A 16297-nucleotide genomic window follows, 5' to 3' on the forward strand; every position below is an offset into this window, starting at 1 on the left:
AGTCGGGTTGGGTTAAGTTGGTGGGTAAAAAATTATTTGGGGGGAAAAATAGGCTGGGCATCTAGGATGATGCCACGTGGCAGGCCTTTTTAAATAAGGGTATATTTGGACTATAATATAACGGTAAGGGTATAATTGACCTTATAGTATAACGGTAAGGGTATAATTGGCCCTATAGTATAACGAAGGGTATGAATGACCTATTTCCCAAAGTTCAGGGGTAATTTTGGCCCTTTTCCGTAAAAATTTTCGTGTATTGATGTAGGGGTCCCGTGTACTGCTATTTGTTTCATTTTAAAGAAGGCCTTTTCTTCCAAAAGAGAGTCTTCACCTAATGAGGTATTTTCAAAAGGTAGGAGTAAAGTATGCGTACATTCTTACCTCCCCTCCTTCCCTCAAACTTCATTTGTGAAATTACATTGAGTATGCTGTTGTTGTAGTGTCATTTTATATATTACGTAATAATTATTATTTTTCTTTCATTCGTTCTAAAAATATAGATATTTTGTTTATACTTGAAGAATCTTTAATTTTATCATTTTTCATTTTGCTCTTAATAATGATATCTTATATAAGTGATTGTATATTTCAAACCACAAGATTCTTTGAGTATTTCTAGGGTATTAATATATCTTTAGCTTTTATATCAAATGTCTCTAGCTGTTATTTTAAAGAGCGTTTCCAACCAAAGATCTTATAAAATGAAATGAAGAGAGTAGTAAGCTGATGATAGTACTCTATCTTTTTGCTTGAATGTTACATGGCCACATGCTTTCACTCTTTGTGGCAAATAATTTTACTTCAAACAAGAGGAGGAGGAGGGGGGGGGGGGGGGGGGGGGTTGTAAAGGAACGCCCACAAAGTTTGTGTAAGTGAGTTTTAGGGATAAGTTTAGGAGATAAAAGTATGTATTTTCCCAAAAAAATAACCTCTCTGAAAAATTCACTTATTAATATCTTTTATTTTATGTAAAAATCTATAAATATAATGGACTGTTCATTTGTGTTGGTTAGGAAGGAACAGAGACATGCATAGAGAAAGATAAAAATGCGACAATGATTTTCTTGTGGGTATAGGATTGATGTTTGAATGATGAACCACTCTTCTGTCTCAACTGCCCTTCTTCCGTATAAAGTCATGAACCCCTTAATAATTGTATGAATAAAAACAAGCCTCTTGACAAACATGCTTCTTGCCATAATTGCTATACCAAGTACATGTCAAATTATTTTTTCTATTTTTTTCCTAAAAATACTTTCAAATAAACCATTAAATTAAATAGTTTTTTTTATGGAAATTCTTTTAGATTATCTTTAAGGTTTTTTGGTTGAAAAAAATTTGCAGGCTTTTCTCTTAGTGAATTTGAATTAAATAAAAATCAATAGTATTAACAACAATAACAAGTTCACAGCTTTCATGCGCTTTAGACAACATATAATACTTTATAGGGCAACATGTTCTAACAACATGGCATTAATCTACCTTATGGGTTTTTGTCATCGCTAAAAATCATACTGTAAACACACGCGCGCGCACAAAAAAAAAAAAAAAAAAAAAAAGAAAGAATTAGACGAAATACTCATAAAAAATTACATATATTTATCCTTTCTTATAATTGATCTACCTTATATGTTTTTATTATGAAATAGGTTAAGCAAATTAAATCTTTAATTTTCATTTTATAGTAACATAGATCTTAACAGAAATTTCAATATAAAGTAGCATACTCATACAAATATACTAAAAGTTTCAAAAAGGTGAAAAAAAAATTAATGGAAAAGTGTCCTCTAAAACCGCGAGAGTATCCAATTTAAGAAACAAAGGTAACGAAGACGAGTACCTAGAGCAGCGAGAAGGATGGACTATAGGTTTAATTATTAAAAATAAAAAAAGAGAGTAATTTTTTTTAGGTAATCATCTAGTATCCAGAACTTACTAGTTCAACAAATTCAAATTTGTACCGTTAGACCCCATAGAAAGGGCGAAACATTCCTTACCTTGAATTTTTCTATTTTTTTTAGAATTTTAACTCGAAATCTTAAATTAAGTGAGAAAACTGTCATCCATCTCGACACGACTCCAATTGGTAACAGATATTTTTACTTACTTTACGCAAGAAAATACTAACAATATTTAGGTTTAATTACAATGATACAAATAGCTGTAGGCTTGCAGCATTTGTAGGGAAACTATTTATAGTCATTTAATGTTGAATTGTTTACATCGAGAGGTATCCTATAAAAATAGAACATAACAGTACTTATTTTGCATAGAACATTTATCGCACTAATTACTAAACGGAAGAAAGCTGTTGGGAGTACGTTAGACTGTGAAATGTGTAATGAATGAAAGTTTAAATTGAAATGTCAAAACGAAAGCTGATTTTGACCAATTATTCTTTACGAAAACCAAAAGTACACGACAGACAGTGCCTGGACAAACTTGCAAGTTTAACGCTCGGTCATTTATGACTCTCTGTTTTTTGCCCTTTCTTTATACCAATAACAAATATTCAATAAGTAAACACACCTTCTCTTGTTTCATTTTTGCCAAACTTATTGCAGCTTTGGTTAATGTCTTTTTGACTTTTACATCAGAGACAAACAGAAATTAAAAAAAAGACCAAACTAATGTAATAATGAGATATAAAGTTTTTTGTTTTCTCTTTTATAAATTATTTGGTATATGAAATACATTAATCTTATGGTATTCACGGAGCCACAAGTGAAAGGCGTTTACTATTAGCGATTTCTTCATTCACATGATTCAAATTTGATTAAATGTGGAGACTTCTCATCTACCCACTACACTCTACGTGGGGTAAAAATTTACCTACAGTAAATGTTTACACTAAATAAATGAATGCAGTACATAAATTTATACATACACTTCTACCGTAATCACGATTAATTAGTGCATATTTATCTTATATCAAATCATTTAAGCATAACAAATTGAGTTGATTTAGTCTAAATACTCAACGTGAGTAATTATTTACCCCCTAAACGGTAAGGTTGAAGTCACAATTCAATAGTTAAATTGTGATTTTACCTTCTCTTCTCTATTATTTACAAAGAAGACCGATATATGTTTTTTTTTGTAACTATGCACCCACTTTATTGATTAAACTCTTATACATAATTGAATTTTTTTAATATATAAATGTTTTTCCTCAATTTTATCATAAAACAAAAATCGTGCAACGATGATCAATATAGTGTTTGATTCGTCTCTGTTCATGACCTACTTCAATCTTAGAAATGTTAATACAAAAAAAAAAAAATCAAATAGAAATCATGTCGGTAACTATTGTTTGCGCAATGTAGCACTTTAGAATTTTCTCTTTTATTTTTGGACATACTACATAATTTCAAAAAGATAATTGACTAAATATAGAGAAGAAGTAAAAAGTTAAAGGAGCAAAGACAAATTGGGAAGTCTTGCCAGAAGAAGGAACAAAGAGAAAGTTGAAAATGGCCTTTCACCGGCCAACCCCATAACTTCCAAATCCAAATAATTCGGCCCAAACACATCTCCCAAATCCCAATATACCCCCTACTAACAACCCCTAAAATATGTATTTTTTATTTTTTTTTGACATAACCAATCAACAAAATAAATACACTCTTTCTCTGATGAAAAGAAAATTTCTCTCTCTCTCTCTTTATAGACCTTCAGAAAACAAGACAGTTAGCAGAATATACTAGCACTAGTACTGGCACTATTACTACTAGTAGTAGTATTAGTAGTGTGGTTGGGGTAGTGTAAACAAAGCTAAAAATAAAAAGACCCTTTTTTTTGTTTTCTTTCTCTTTCTCTGTTTTCATTTTGTTTTGGTTTTCAAGTTTTTTTTTTGGTTGTGTTGAGCTGAAAATGGGGGTTTCTAGCATTGCAAGAAGGAAGAAGAAGAAGAAGAAGAGGATGTGGAATGGCGAAACTGCCCTTATGTTGTTGAAGAAAGAGGTAGTGCCGTTTGAACAACGTTGTTTTGTAAATCCGAGGTTGTTTATGAGTTTTCACAGATTGAAGGTCGTGGATGTGGAGGACAATGTAGGTGTTGTCTCAATGTGAACAAAAAAATTGTCATTTGCGTGGTTAAAAGGCAAACAGGATGGAGCCAGGCATTTTTTATTTATATCAAGTTGTTTTTTTTCTTTATATATAGTACTAGTATTTTATTTTTTTTCGCTAATGAAAAGAAAGAGAACTGTTACACCAGCTTGGTGTTTTTTCCCTTTTTTTTTTGGCTGGTGCTTATTTTGTGAATCTTCAACACATTTAACTGGACTTAAAAGAGGTGAAGAAGGAGCTAAAGATTGGTATTTTTATAGTCATGCATATAGTAATGAAGAACCTACCGTGCTAAAGGAGAAAAAAGAAAGACGAGGTTAGAATTTAAATACTATACATTTATCATTGTACTCATAAATGATGTAGTTGGTGGCCGTCTATACATTTTATTTGACGGATGCTTGATATTTTCTTTTTCATTTTCCCAATATTTCGTTTATAAAGAAATGGATACTTGAGTATTTATTTACTTGGCTAGTCAGCCCTTTCTTATTTGTCACCTAGGTTTCAAGTCTTATTTCCCTAAATTTGTTTTGGAACGTTGGGGGTAGAGGACTAGGGGGTGTGTTTGTTTGTTCGATCAAGTTTTGGAGTTTACTTGAGACATCTGAAGATGCTTCTGAAATTAAGTTTCTTAGCTTCTATTAGTGGCTGTTTGCAAATTAATTTGAGATCAAAATATTTGATCACTGACTCTGGGATATTGCATACGGATATGGGTGATTTGTATAGCTAACTTCAACTATTTTTTTATTTTAGGTGTAGTTATGTTGGATTGATTCTGGAATTTTACTTTTCATCTTTCTATTTGTTCCATCTTTACTCTTTAAATGTTCAAAACGCGCATCCATTTATCTTTATTTCTGAAATGTCATCACGTTGTTGTAAAGTTTGTTATTCATATGGTTCTGTTTCACCTAGCAGTGCACCTTTTGCCTTCATGTTTGTTGGTACTGTTCTGTTTACTCACCATTTCCTTATTGGTAACAGTTAAAGAAAATTTTGGATGTCCGCATTTACTTTCCACAGCTGGCACAATCCAATATCATGCAAGTAATTTCAGCTTAATATTTTTGGAATTTATAAGGTAATGTTGGTCTATTCGTGGACTTCCCCAATAATCATTAACTATTAGAAAAGGTTAAGACGTTGTGGCAATGCTTAAATCATTTCTTTTCCTACCATAAGAGATTAGTTTCACAATATCTAAGACATTCATTTAAATCAATTAAGGATTGCATTTTTGTTTGAAATAGGCTATGTTTCAGTGTTAGTTTCGGACTACCAGTCTACCGGGTATAGAGAACCTTGCTTCTGTTTGTAGATCTAGTTGCGAGTGCATTTCTTAGTTTCTTGAACCCTTGTTTATCATCTTCGCAAACTTGCATAACACAACCTTTCGTCGCCCTTGCTGAGAATGGTAGTCATACTTCAGTACGGTTGGTGTGTTACCTCACTTTGCGTTCTGCTTGAGGATATATCAAACTCAATTCTTCTTTAGATCTAGCTTTTTGGAGGCTAATCATTCAGTGGAATGCATTTTTTAAGTATATTACATGGTGAGGACTTTCTCTTCCTGTCCTTTTGGTTTTTATTTGCTTAAGTTATGCTGATATTTGTTGAAAGCCAGGAGTTATCAAAAAAATGATTTTTGAAACGGTGGGATTCGAGCCAGCTTGCATGCACCTAGACTAATTCTCGTAAACGATTATTTATTGAAAACAACAATTTCCTTCAAGCCATAGATGTGTGCCACTGTTCTTATTTCTGTGCTTCTTCCTTTTCTTGCTTATGTTGCCTTAAGTGAATATTTACATTTGCGTCCTCCTCAGGGAAGGGACAACCTACTGTAAAGATCCTGCACCTCCATCCATAAGGCACCAAAGTACGAAAAGGGCCAATTCTATTAGAGAGAAGTGACTCAATTTTTGGAAAAATTTGAAAAACATCTGCTAGATGAAAAAAGTCTTTTTAAAGTTTCACCCTTTTTAAACAAACTCCACAGAACACTTTCAGTTAGGTGTTTTCTCTGGCAGTGAATATGCAAACAAATGCTTGCCTCCAAAGTTGAGACATGATGTTATAACATGACATTTCCTTGTGAAATTACTGAGTCCAGAAGTAACAGGACTATTTGTCTTGCTCTTTTTGCTTTGTCAGTTGGCAGTTTCTATGGTTTTTTTTTTAATCTGCATTAGCCTTTTTACCCAGAGGATGAAAGGGATATGTCAAGTGTTACAGCTGCTTGCACATTGGTTAACTCTTGGGAGAGTATTTATGCAGATACTTTCAACAAGATGGAGCTGTTGTCCTCAACTATCACTTGACTTAGGACCACCTGTTTGTTGCCCGAAATTCTTGCTTGTAGAACAGACGAAGTCCATTTTAATCTTTTCTGTTATCTTTGATAGTCTTGGCATTTTTACCGCTAAAGCCTGTTTCTCTTGTTTACTTCTGTCATTCTTGATTGACGAGATTTTGATGATCTAGAAGGACGAGTAGCTACTGTATATAAATAAAGAATTAAATAGCGTTACCTTTTTAACAGTTAAACTTTCAGACGAGGCAATTCACACAGTTCAATAATTTTTAAGGAATGGAAAAAACTTATTAAAACCCAGTCCATGGAATAATCTATGCTAATTTCTCACGCTTGTGTGATAAATAGCGTGATAAATTGAGGCAATAATAAATATTTAATCATGATTAAACAACAACAACCTACCCAATGTTTCCGATAGATCCTCTGCAAAAAAGGTCTCAAATATTAATTTTATGTGGGTGACATATTATGACGACTTTTGGGTGAAGCCTCTAAAATTTAGGCTTTAGGCCCCTCATTTTTTAGGGCCCCTTTTTTCATCAACATAAGTTTTTTTTTGGAAAATGATAAAATAAGTTTAGTATTTTTGTCATTAAAAGGAAGTTGTTAATTAATTGATAGAAAAGAGGGCCATAAAATCAGTAAATAATGTATAGTATACAGTTCTGAATCTGATTTTCAGTATATTGACAAAAAAAGAAGCTCTTGATTGATTTCTCTATGATACTCAATTTACCTTTTACCTTTCTCTAAACTCTAGTATACTTCAACGCTTTTATATTTCTTCTTTGTCTTTAGGAGAGTCTTTGACTATATTGCTATAAAAGACAGAAGCTAAAGTGTATGATTTTACTATTTTATTTTTTCTCGACCGCCAACTATTGCAAGAAGTATATTGAAGCACTAAACAAGTGTTCTCTAATCAAGTTATCAACTTTTGAATCAGGTTCTATTATTTCATTTTTTTAGTATTATTTTCACCAAAAACTTGCTTCTTTTTTAAAATTTACTACATATCGTCGCTTTAACTATTTATAAGAATATAAAAAATGTCAATTAGAAAATATGAATTTGGTTGTTCAAAACTCAAAAGAGAAAAAGAAGAATTGAATCTTTCATACCATTTCAAAAAGAAGCTCTTGAGGAAGTTAGTGAGATATATGACATAAACGATCCTCAGAATATAGACTTCAAATGAAAAATATATATGATTTTTTTTTTATTCTCGTTTTTGTGATAGGAAAAGCTAAGGCCCCTCGTTAAAGTTTGGCTTTAGGCCTCCAACAGTATTGAGCCGCCTCTGCTTATCGTGCACTCATTATTTGGTCTATGAGTAAAATTTTTTTTTTTTGTTTGAGTAAGATAAAAAGTGCATTTAAACACTTGTTTTTATAAAAACAAAATTACAAAAATAAGCCCAAAATCATAACTTAGGATTTCCACAGACTTATGCTAATAAGCCCATCTAACAGGCTCTACGTATGTACCGGGATGAAGTCAATTCTTACAGGAGCAGTACATCATCTTGGAGCCTGTATTCTTGAGAAGTTGACGAAGACCCATGCCTTTCTAAGTAGTCCATCCAACTTTCTCCCAACAGAATCTAGTATATGGGCTAAAACTTTCATTTCTATTTTTAGTGCAAGTTACCTTTCTTGGTAAAACTTACAAATAGCCACTTTTCAATCTCTGTTATTAAAAGATACTCCTCTCGTTTCAATTTATGTGAATCTTTTCGGAGTACGAGGGTCAGATTTTATAACTTTGACATAGATTTTTCCAGTTTGTAAAAATAAAATTTATATATTTTAAAACTACATTAAAAGTACTATAAGTCATGATAATTTAAAAAAAATATAAGGAAAGCGTGGTTAAAGAATCACCTCGTAGACTCCCAAATAGTAAATAATTCACATAAATTGAAACAGAGGGAGTACTATTCATGGTCATGGAACTCAATTTTCATAGATGAAACTTCTAGATATTGTCACGGGGTTTCACTTATAAAATTTGCAACTCCGGCACAATAGCTATTTTTCAATTACAGCGAGAAAAGTGGCCAGTAACCGCTATTTCTCCAATTGTTTATGCTTCAAGTTCCTCAATCTGAGTAGATATATTCCTCACCGCTTCTATCCAATATTAAGCTATATAAAGAGTAAAGCATCTCTTTCCCAAAATTTAGAGCTTTTAGCCATTTATCATTTTTTAAAAATTTTGGTACTCTGACAATAAGGATTTATCGGCTGAAAGTAATACTTGAGGTCATACGTCACTGCCTCACTGGCATTATGTTTGGGCTCTAATATGCTACCGCATTTCTAAATGGGCCTTAACTTCCTTTTCAAGGTCCAGGCCTGAGACATTGCCGTCCCATAACCCATTGATCCAAAACATTACTGCTCTTTGTTTCATTGAATGAAAAAGATAACTTGTAATTGTTTGTGATAAACTCAAACCTTAAAAGTCTTCTATATATAAGTTGAAGGAATTACTAGAAATCATTTTTCAAAAAAAAAAAAAAAAAAAAAACCGAAAAAATTCAGAGATTTTCATACGCAGGTTACTTATTATTTTAAACATGGTAAAATAAGCATGAGGAAGTGAAGCTACTAGTGAGAGTTGAAATCATGGCGATACATATGTATGTTGCTATGTTTTTAATTTAAATAAAAAATCTAAATTCTCGTACTTGTTATGGTCTTCTACTTTATTTTTTCTTCGTAATGAGAACATTTTAAAGGACCAACTAATAAAGACGGATTCAAAATCTGAACATCATGAGGTCAAGTTCAGAATTTTATCATATTTCATTTGATTTACTGGATTCGAACTCTATATTTGTATTTATTTAATAAAATTTTAATATACATATAATATACAGATTTCGAACCAAAATTATTATGTTCAGATGAACCCTTAACTCCATAACTACATCTGCCTATACCAACTAATCAAGTTTTATCTTTCATTTTCTTACCTTATTTTAATGTATTAAACCTTTCTAGCCAAACAAGAAACATATTTAGAGCCCGTTTGGATTGACTTATAAATTGCTTATAAGTTGTTTTCAGTTTTTTTGAGTGTTTGATTGGCCAGCTTAAAGTCATTTTGTGCTTAAAATAAGCTCAAAAAAATAATTAGGCCCATTTGACTTAGTTTATCTAAAGCAGCTTATAAGCTGAAAACAACTTATAAGCTAAAAAAAAAAGTTAGACTACCCCAAACAGGCATAAGCCCATCCAAAACAGGCTCTTAGATAATTTATGCAATTTTAGGAAATTATATAATATATAATTTGAAAAATGTCCCTGTGCAAATTTTAACATTTAAAAGTCAAATTTGGAAAAATATTTCTGAAGGGACTAAATTGAATTAAACACAGAACCTAGAGGATCCAATTTCCTTTAATCAAAACAAAAGGGACAAACAACGGAAAATTCCTTGTGAAGTTTCAATGATCCCATTTGTCAGTAAGGTGACGTGCCGTTTTTAACATATCACATGTGCTTCCACTCGCTAACCGACAACATTATAGATGACGTGAAAACGACGCACTACTATCCATTACTTTTTCTTCTTTACATTTTTGCCCTTCCCGCTACAATATAATTAAGAGCCACATTTGAATTGTTTGTTTGTGATTATATCAAATAAAAAGACTCATTGTATACAAAAATATTACATTAAATTGACCGGCCGGATTTGACCATGGTTAATCTAAGACCGATGGGTGGTGAATAACTGTAGTCCAATGGATGATATGTCGAGAAAATGACAAAAATGGTCTCTTATATTTGAGGGTTGGTTCAAAAAAGTCATTAACTATGGATTGAACAATTTGATCATTGACAAGTGAGGGATGACTCAGTGGTTAAGCACCTCTACTCACGACCGGTAGATTCTGGGTTCGAGTCACACTGGAGGGGAAGTGTGGAAACACTATAAATCCTCCTAAACTGGGAGAGGAAAAAAAAAAAAAACAATTTGATCATTTAAGTTTGTCAAAAGTTAATATTTTTAGTCTCCATCAACTATTTAACGTCTGGTACAACTTTTTGAGGTGTAATTCTTTTTTTTTTTTTTACTTTATATATTTTTAGTGATTGTAGTTCTTTGTGTTGCATATTTTAGGATATGATGGATCTAGTCGATGTTTATTGTTAACTATTTTTCATAATACTAATCAAATCTAACGAATATAGTTTGATAAATATTTAATGAAGACTAAAATTGTTAACTTTGATAAACTTAAAGGACTAAAACTGTTAAACCTATCCTCAAACATGACGACCCAGGTTTATCATTTTCTCATGATATGTCACATATAATTAGCTGGCAACAAATAATAACCACAGTTAAGTATAACTAACTATGGTTCACAACCACAATTTTTCTTTTCTTTTTTGGAAGCTTCAAGTATAAAAAGGGCTTCTCAGCACAAAGAGTTTGATCAGATTGAAAATCGTTGGAATAGGCGTCTTGATAAACGCCGTTTCTTTCGTTTGAATTTCGAAATTTGAAGTTTTTTTTTGTTCCCCAGAAAAACAGTGAAAATGAGAGAGTGCATATCGATCCACATTGGTCAGGCCGGTATTCAGGTCGGAAATGCATGCTGGGAACTTTACTGCCTCGAGCATGGCATTCAGGTAAATCTTTTCAAATTTTCAAATGTTTATTTATTACTTTTTTATATATATACATAGATCTGTTTGAATTTACGTTCCTTTGATGTGAAATTTATTTGAATCTGCATTTTATGTACAGATCTATGTGCTCTGTTTGAATAATATAAAGTGTTGTGCATAGATCTCTTCAATTTCGAAATGTTTTTGTATATCTGTTTGAATTGTTTGCATATCTACGTTCCTTTGATGTGATATTTATTTGAATCTGCATTTTATACACAGATCTATGCGCTGATTGAATTTTGTTTGATTAATATAAAATGTTTAGCATAGATCTCTTCAAATGCGAAATGTTTTTATATAGATCTGTTTGAATTATTTATAAGGTATTCGAATCCGCACTACATTTAGGTAGATCAATGTGTTTCATAAATCTCTTCAAATGCAAATGTTTTTTTTTTTTTCAAAATTCTATATGAATAATATGAGATCAAAATACGTATTTGACTAATAGTAATTACACTGTATTGATGTCAGAAACAGTAGAATACACACTCGTTTTGATAGATCTATTTGCTGCATAAATGTTTGAGTAACATCAATTTTTTATTAATTCTCTTCAAAATGCGAAACTTTTTTTTATATTGATCTGTTTGAATAATATGAGATCAAAATGATCTGAAAGTCAAATCTTTTCTAGATAGATTCTATGATCTGTTTGAATAGATTGAATGAATGTCCATGGCTCAATATAGATCCTGTATAATAGAATATTGTGTGTCTGTCTGTCAACCTATTTTAGATAGGCAGGAATGCAACTTTTAGATGGATTGCTATATTAACTAGTGTATCTTTAGAGATTATTGATGTATTCGTAAGCGCAAATCTATGTAAACTGAACATAGATGTAGGATTTGTTGTGAATAAATGGTAGTTAGCGCTGTCATCCTTTGGAATTTTAGCTAATGTATTCAATAGTTAGGATTCTTTTATTATATATATGAAACATGTTGTCAATTAGAGTTGTATCTATTGCGAAGAACTTGTTTTTTATGCATTGCTGATGATCTCGTTATTGCTATTTCTCCCAAAAGCCTGATGGCCAGATGCCAAGCGACAAGACAGTTGGAGGAGGTGATGATGCATTCAACACCTTCTTCAGCGAAACTGGAGCAGGAAAGCACGTCCCTCGTGCTGTCTTTGTGGATCTTGAGCCTACTGTCATTGATGAAGTCAGGACAGGAACATACAGGCAGCTCTTTCACCCTGAGCAGCTCATCAGTGGCAAAGAGGATGCAGCCAACAACTTTGCCCGTGGACATTATACAAGTAAATATTTGTAGCTTATTGCAGCACTGAATTTGGTTTAGTTCAGCTTGATCAAATTCTTATGTTTGTCTTTTTGTCTTGTTTTCAGTTGGGAAGGAGATAGTTGATCTCTGCTTGGATCGTATCAGGAAGCTTGCCGATAACTGTACTGGTCTTCAAGGTTTCTTGGTTTTCAATGCTGTTGGTGGTGGAACTGGTTCAGGTCTTGGGTCACTTCTGCTGGAGCGTCTCTCTGTGGACTATGGCAAGAAATCAAAACTTGGTTTCACCATTTATCCATCACCACAGGTCTCAACATCTGTGGTTGAACCTTACAACAGTGTCCTGTCAACTCACTCCCTTCTTGAGCACACTGATGTTGCAGTTCTTCTTGACAATGAGGCTATCTATGACATTTGCAGGCGCTCATTGGACATTGAGCGCCCCACATACACAAATCTGAACCGCCTTATTTCACAGGTATTGATTGTTATACTATATGCACTTTGTTTGACTGCAAAGTTTCTTTAGTTGGGGTATTAATTTTCGTGCAATCTATGCAGGTTATTTCTTCATTGACTGCTTCTTTAAGGTTTGATGGAGCCCTGAATGTTGATGTGAATGAATTCCAGACCAACCTTGTTCCCTACCCCAGGATTCATTTTATGCTTTCATCCTATGCTCCTGTAATTTCAGCTGAGAAAGCCTACCACGAGCAGCTGTCAGTTGCAGAGATCACCAACAGTGCTTTTGAGCCATCTTCTATGATGGTCAAGTGTGATCCTCGCCACGGCAAGTACATGGCTTGCTGCCTTATGTTCCGTGGTGATGTTGTGCCAAAGGATGTGAATGCTGCAGTGGCTACCATCAAGACTAAGCGCACCATCCAATTTGTTGACTGGTGCCCTACTGGATTCAAGTGTGGTATCAATTATCAGCCACCAACTGTTGTTCCTGGAGGTGATCTTGCCAAGGTGCAAAGGGCTGTATGTATGATATCCAACTCAACCAGTGTTGCTGAAGTCTTCTCACGCATTGATCACAAGTTCGATCTGATGTATGCCAAGCGTGCTTTTGTGCACTGGTATGTTGGTGAGGGTATGGAGGAAGGTGAGTTCAGTGAAGCACGTGAAGATCTGGCTGCTCTGGAGAAGGATTACGAGGAGGTTGGTGCTGAATTGGATGAAGGAGAAGATGATGATAATGAGGAATACTAAAAATGTGATGCACTGCTTTTGTCTGTTGTGTTATTTTGTTCAGTGTTCTTCAGTTGCTGCCTTTTAGATACATCCACTGCTATTTTGTATTTCAATGGTGTCTTGCATTGTGAAATGACTTCTGCTGCTATGACAGTTAAAACTTGCTTGTTTGTGTAAGGCTTCTTTGCCTTTCATTTTCTCTCTATATTTCTTCAAATGTTTCAGTTTCTCCATCGCTTCCTTGTGGAACGGCAGATACATTTCTGATTGAACCCTAATAATATTAAAATAGAGCAAGTTTCACTGGGAGAGCCAAATAGTATGAGTTTGCTTATCGTTTTGAGGTCTTTTATTTTTCACTAGTGACAATATTCAGCTTGACTCGAAAAGGGTAATTTGACAACTATTTTGGGCTCGGAGGGAGTAGGTTTTGCACGTTATCCCCTACTATACGTCTCACTAAGTATAATTTCTCTTATAATTATTAAAAAATTTCAAATTTCATGTCACTCACACATATAGGAAGGGAACAATCTTAATTCCCAAGAAGGCAAGAAGTCTGGGTTTAGCTATATCAACTCTTTTTGCCGATTTCGATCCAATTACTTTTGCAACTCGAGTGTCTCACTATCTCTGCTACATCTTGGCAGTCAGATTCATACCTTTTTCTCTGAAGATGGCCATAATTTGCATACCCTACCTTGATTTCAATCAAAGTTCGAACCTTTTGTGAATTTTCAGTTCTTGGAATCTACCACATATTTCTACTGGTACAAGCAGCTGATTTCACTTTCTTACAATTCCAAATCTTATCATCTCCAGGTTTCGGATTTCTTATGAGCAAATTATGCTTCTTCCTTCATCAGTTGCTCCTTTTTTCTTCCAAACTAATCCATCCAATAAGCCAATTTTTTTTTATCAAAATCAGCCAGAGAATTCTTGACTCATTTGTTGAAAAATAAAAATAATTCTGGTGTTGAGAAGGCCATAAACACAGTTAAGGCTAAACTAGATGCTAGATGTGTTAATGAAGTTTTAGAGAAATGCGCGGTTGATGATCCCCAAATGGGTCTCAGATTCTTCATCTGGGCTGGCCTTTGTCCCAGCTATAGGCACAGCACTTACATGTTTAGTAGAGCTTATAAACTGCTTGGCATTGATCCTGAAACACGAATTATTCAAGATGTCATTGAGGCTTATAGGCTGCAGAATTATTATGTTCCTGTAAGTGCCAAGATGTTTAAGGTTATATTGAAAATGTGTAGAGAGGGGAATGATGCTACCTTGGGCTTGTGGGTTTTGAGGAAAATGAAAGAGTCTGCCACCCAGACACGACAATGTACAATGCAGTTATTGGATTGTTATGTGACAAAGGCGATATGAATGATGCAATGGGGTTGATGAGAGAGATGGATTTGATTCATCTTAATCCTGATCATTAAGGGATTGTCTGAGGTCGGTAGTTTAGAAGAAGTTTGTGGATTAATCAGCATGAGGGAATATGGATGTATACCAAATACGGTGACCTATTCAGCTCTTCTAGATGGGATTTTGAAGTTTGGAACTTGGAAGTTTGGAAAAGGCACTTGAATTGTTGAGAGAAATGGAAAAAGACGGGGGCAGTGTAAGCCCAACATCCTTACTTATACTACTGTGGTTCAAAATTTTGTTGAGAAAGGTCAATCGATAGAGGCATTAAGTATTTTGGACCAGTTGAAGGATTTTGGTTGTAAACCAAATAGGGCACTTGTCTGTACTTTGATTCAGGGTCTTTGCAACGACGGGCATGTAGATGAAGCTCATAAAGTCATCAACAAAGTCGTGGAAAGTGGTATTTCATATGATTCTTGCTATAGTTTTCTAGTTTTATCACTGTTTCGGATTGGAAAACTCGAGAAGGCAGAAATAGTTTTTAGGAGAATGTTGGATGGCGGCCTAAAACCTGATGGCTTGACTTCAAGCGCAATAATAAGATGGTTGTGTCAGCAGAGTCGAATACTTGATGGATATAAGTGGATTGATGCGGTTGAGCAGTCTTCAATCGATTCTGATACTTAGAGCCTGTTTGGATGGGCTTATGCCTATAAGCTGCAAACAGCTTATAAGCTAAAAAAAATAAGTTGGGGTAGTCTAACTTATTTTTTTTGGCTTATAAGTTGTTTTCAGCTTATAAGCTGCTTTAGATAATCTAAGTCAAATGGGCCTAATTATTTTTTTGAGCTTATTTTAAGCACAAAATGACTTTAAGCTGGCCAGCCAAACACTCAAAAAAACTGAAAACAGCTTATAAGCAACTTATATGCAACTTATAAGCCAATCCAAACAGGCTCTTATTCTATCCTTATGGCTAGGGGTGTTCATGGTTCGGTTTGGGTCGGTTATTGGTTAAAACCATAACCAAATCAATTTAATCGGTTTTTAAATGTCTAAAACCATAACCAAACCAAGTAAAATAATAACCACTGGTTTGGTTATTGTCGATTTGGTTCGGTTTGGTTTGGTTTTTCGGTTTATGACTAGCCGTGACAATTCAAATATTCTCTCTCTACATTCTTCAAATTTCTTATGAAACTCTTTTTTTCTCATAGCCCACAAGGGTGAACTTTGCTGCATATTGGGGGATAGACACGCTGTTGGCAAATCAGGTGGACCAAACTTGCAACGCAGTTTAGATTCAAAAGAACAAGTCAAACAGAGGTTTCAAAATACAAACAACCCTTATGCTTACGACTTATTAGAGTTGAGCTTGGATTGTTGGACATATTCTT

General features: G+C 33.8%; 1 protein-coding gene and 1 pseudogene across 1 annotated transcript; both read left to right on the forward strand.

The window, feature by feature from the left end:
- Positions 1–10823: 10823 nt before the first annotated feature.
- Positions 10824–13706, forward strand: LOC132627695 (tubulin alpha chain). Its single transcript, XM_060343231.1, has 4 exons — positions 10824–11043; positions 12117–12351; positions 12440–12810; positions 12894–13706. The coding sequence occupies exons 1-4, from the start codon at positions 10951–10953 to the stop codon at positions 13545–13547; spliced, it is 1353 nt and encodes a 450-aa protein (XP_060199214.1). The 5' UTR covers positions 10824–10950; the 3' UTR covers positions 13548–13706.
- A 499-nt stretch (positions 13707–14205) lies between these two features.
- On the forward strand, positions 14206–15765 carry LOC132629049 (pentatricopeptide repeat-containing protein At5g47360-like; annotated as a pseudogene).
- Positions 15766–16297: the final 532 nt, after the last annotated feature.

The sequence above is a fragment of the Lycium barbarum genome, chromosome 2 (assembly GCF_019175385.1).
Source record: "Lycium barbarum isolate Lr01 chromosome 2, ASM1917538v2, whole genome shotgun sequence".
Taxonomy (NCBI): domain Eukaryota; kingdom Viridiplantae; phylum Streptophyta; class Magnoliopsida; order Solanales; family Solanaceae; genus Lycium; species Lycium barbarum.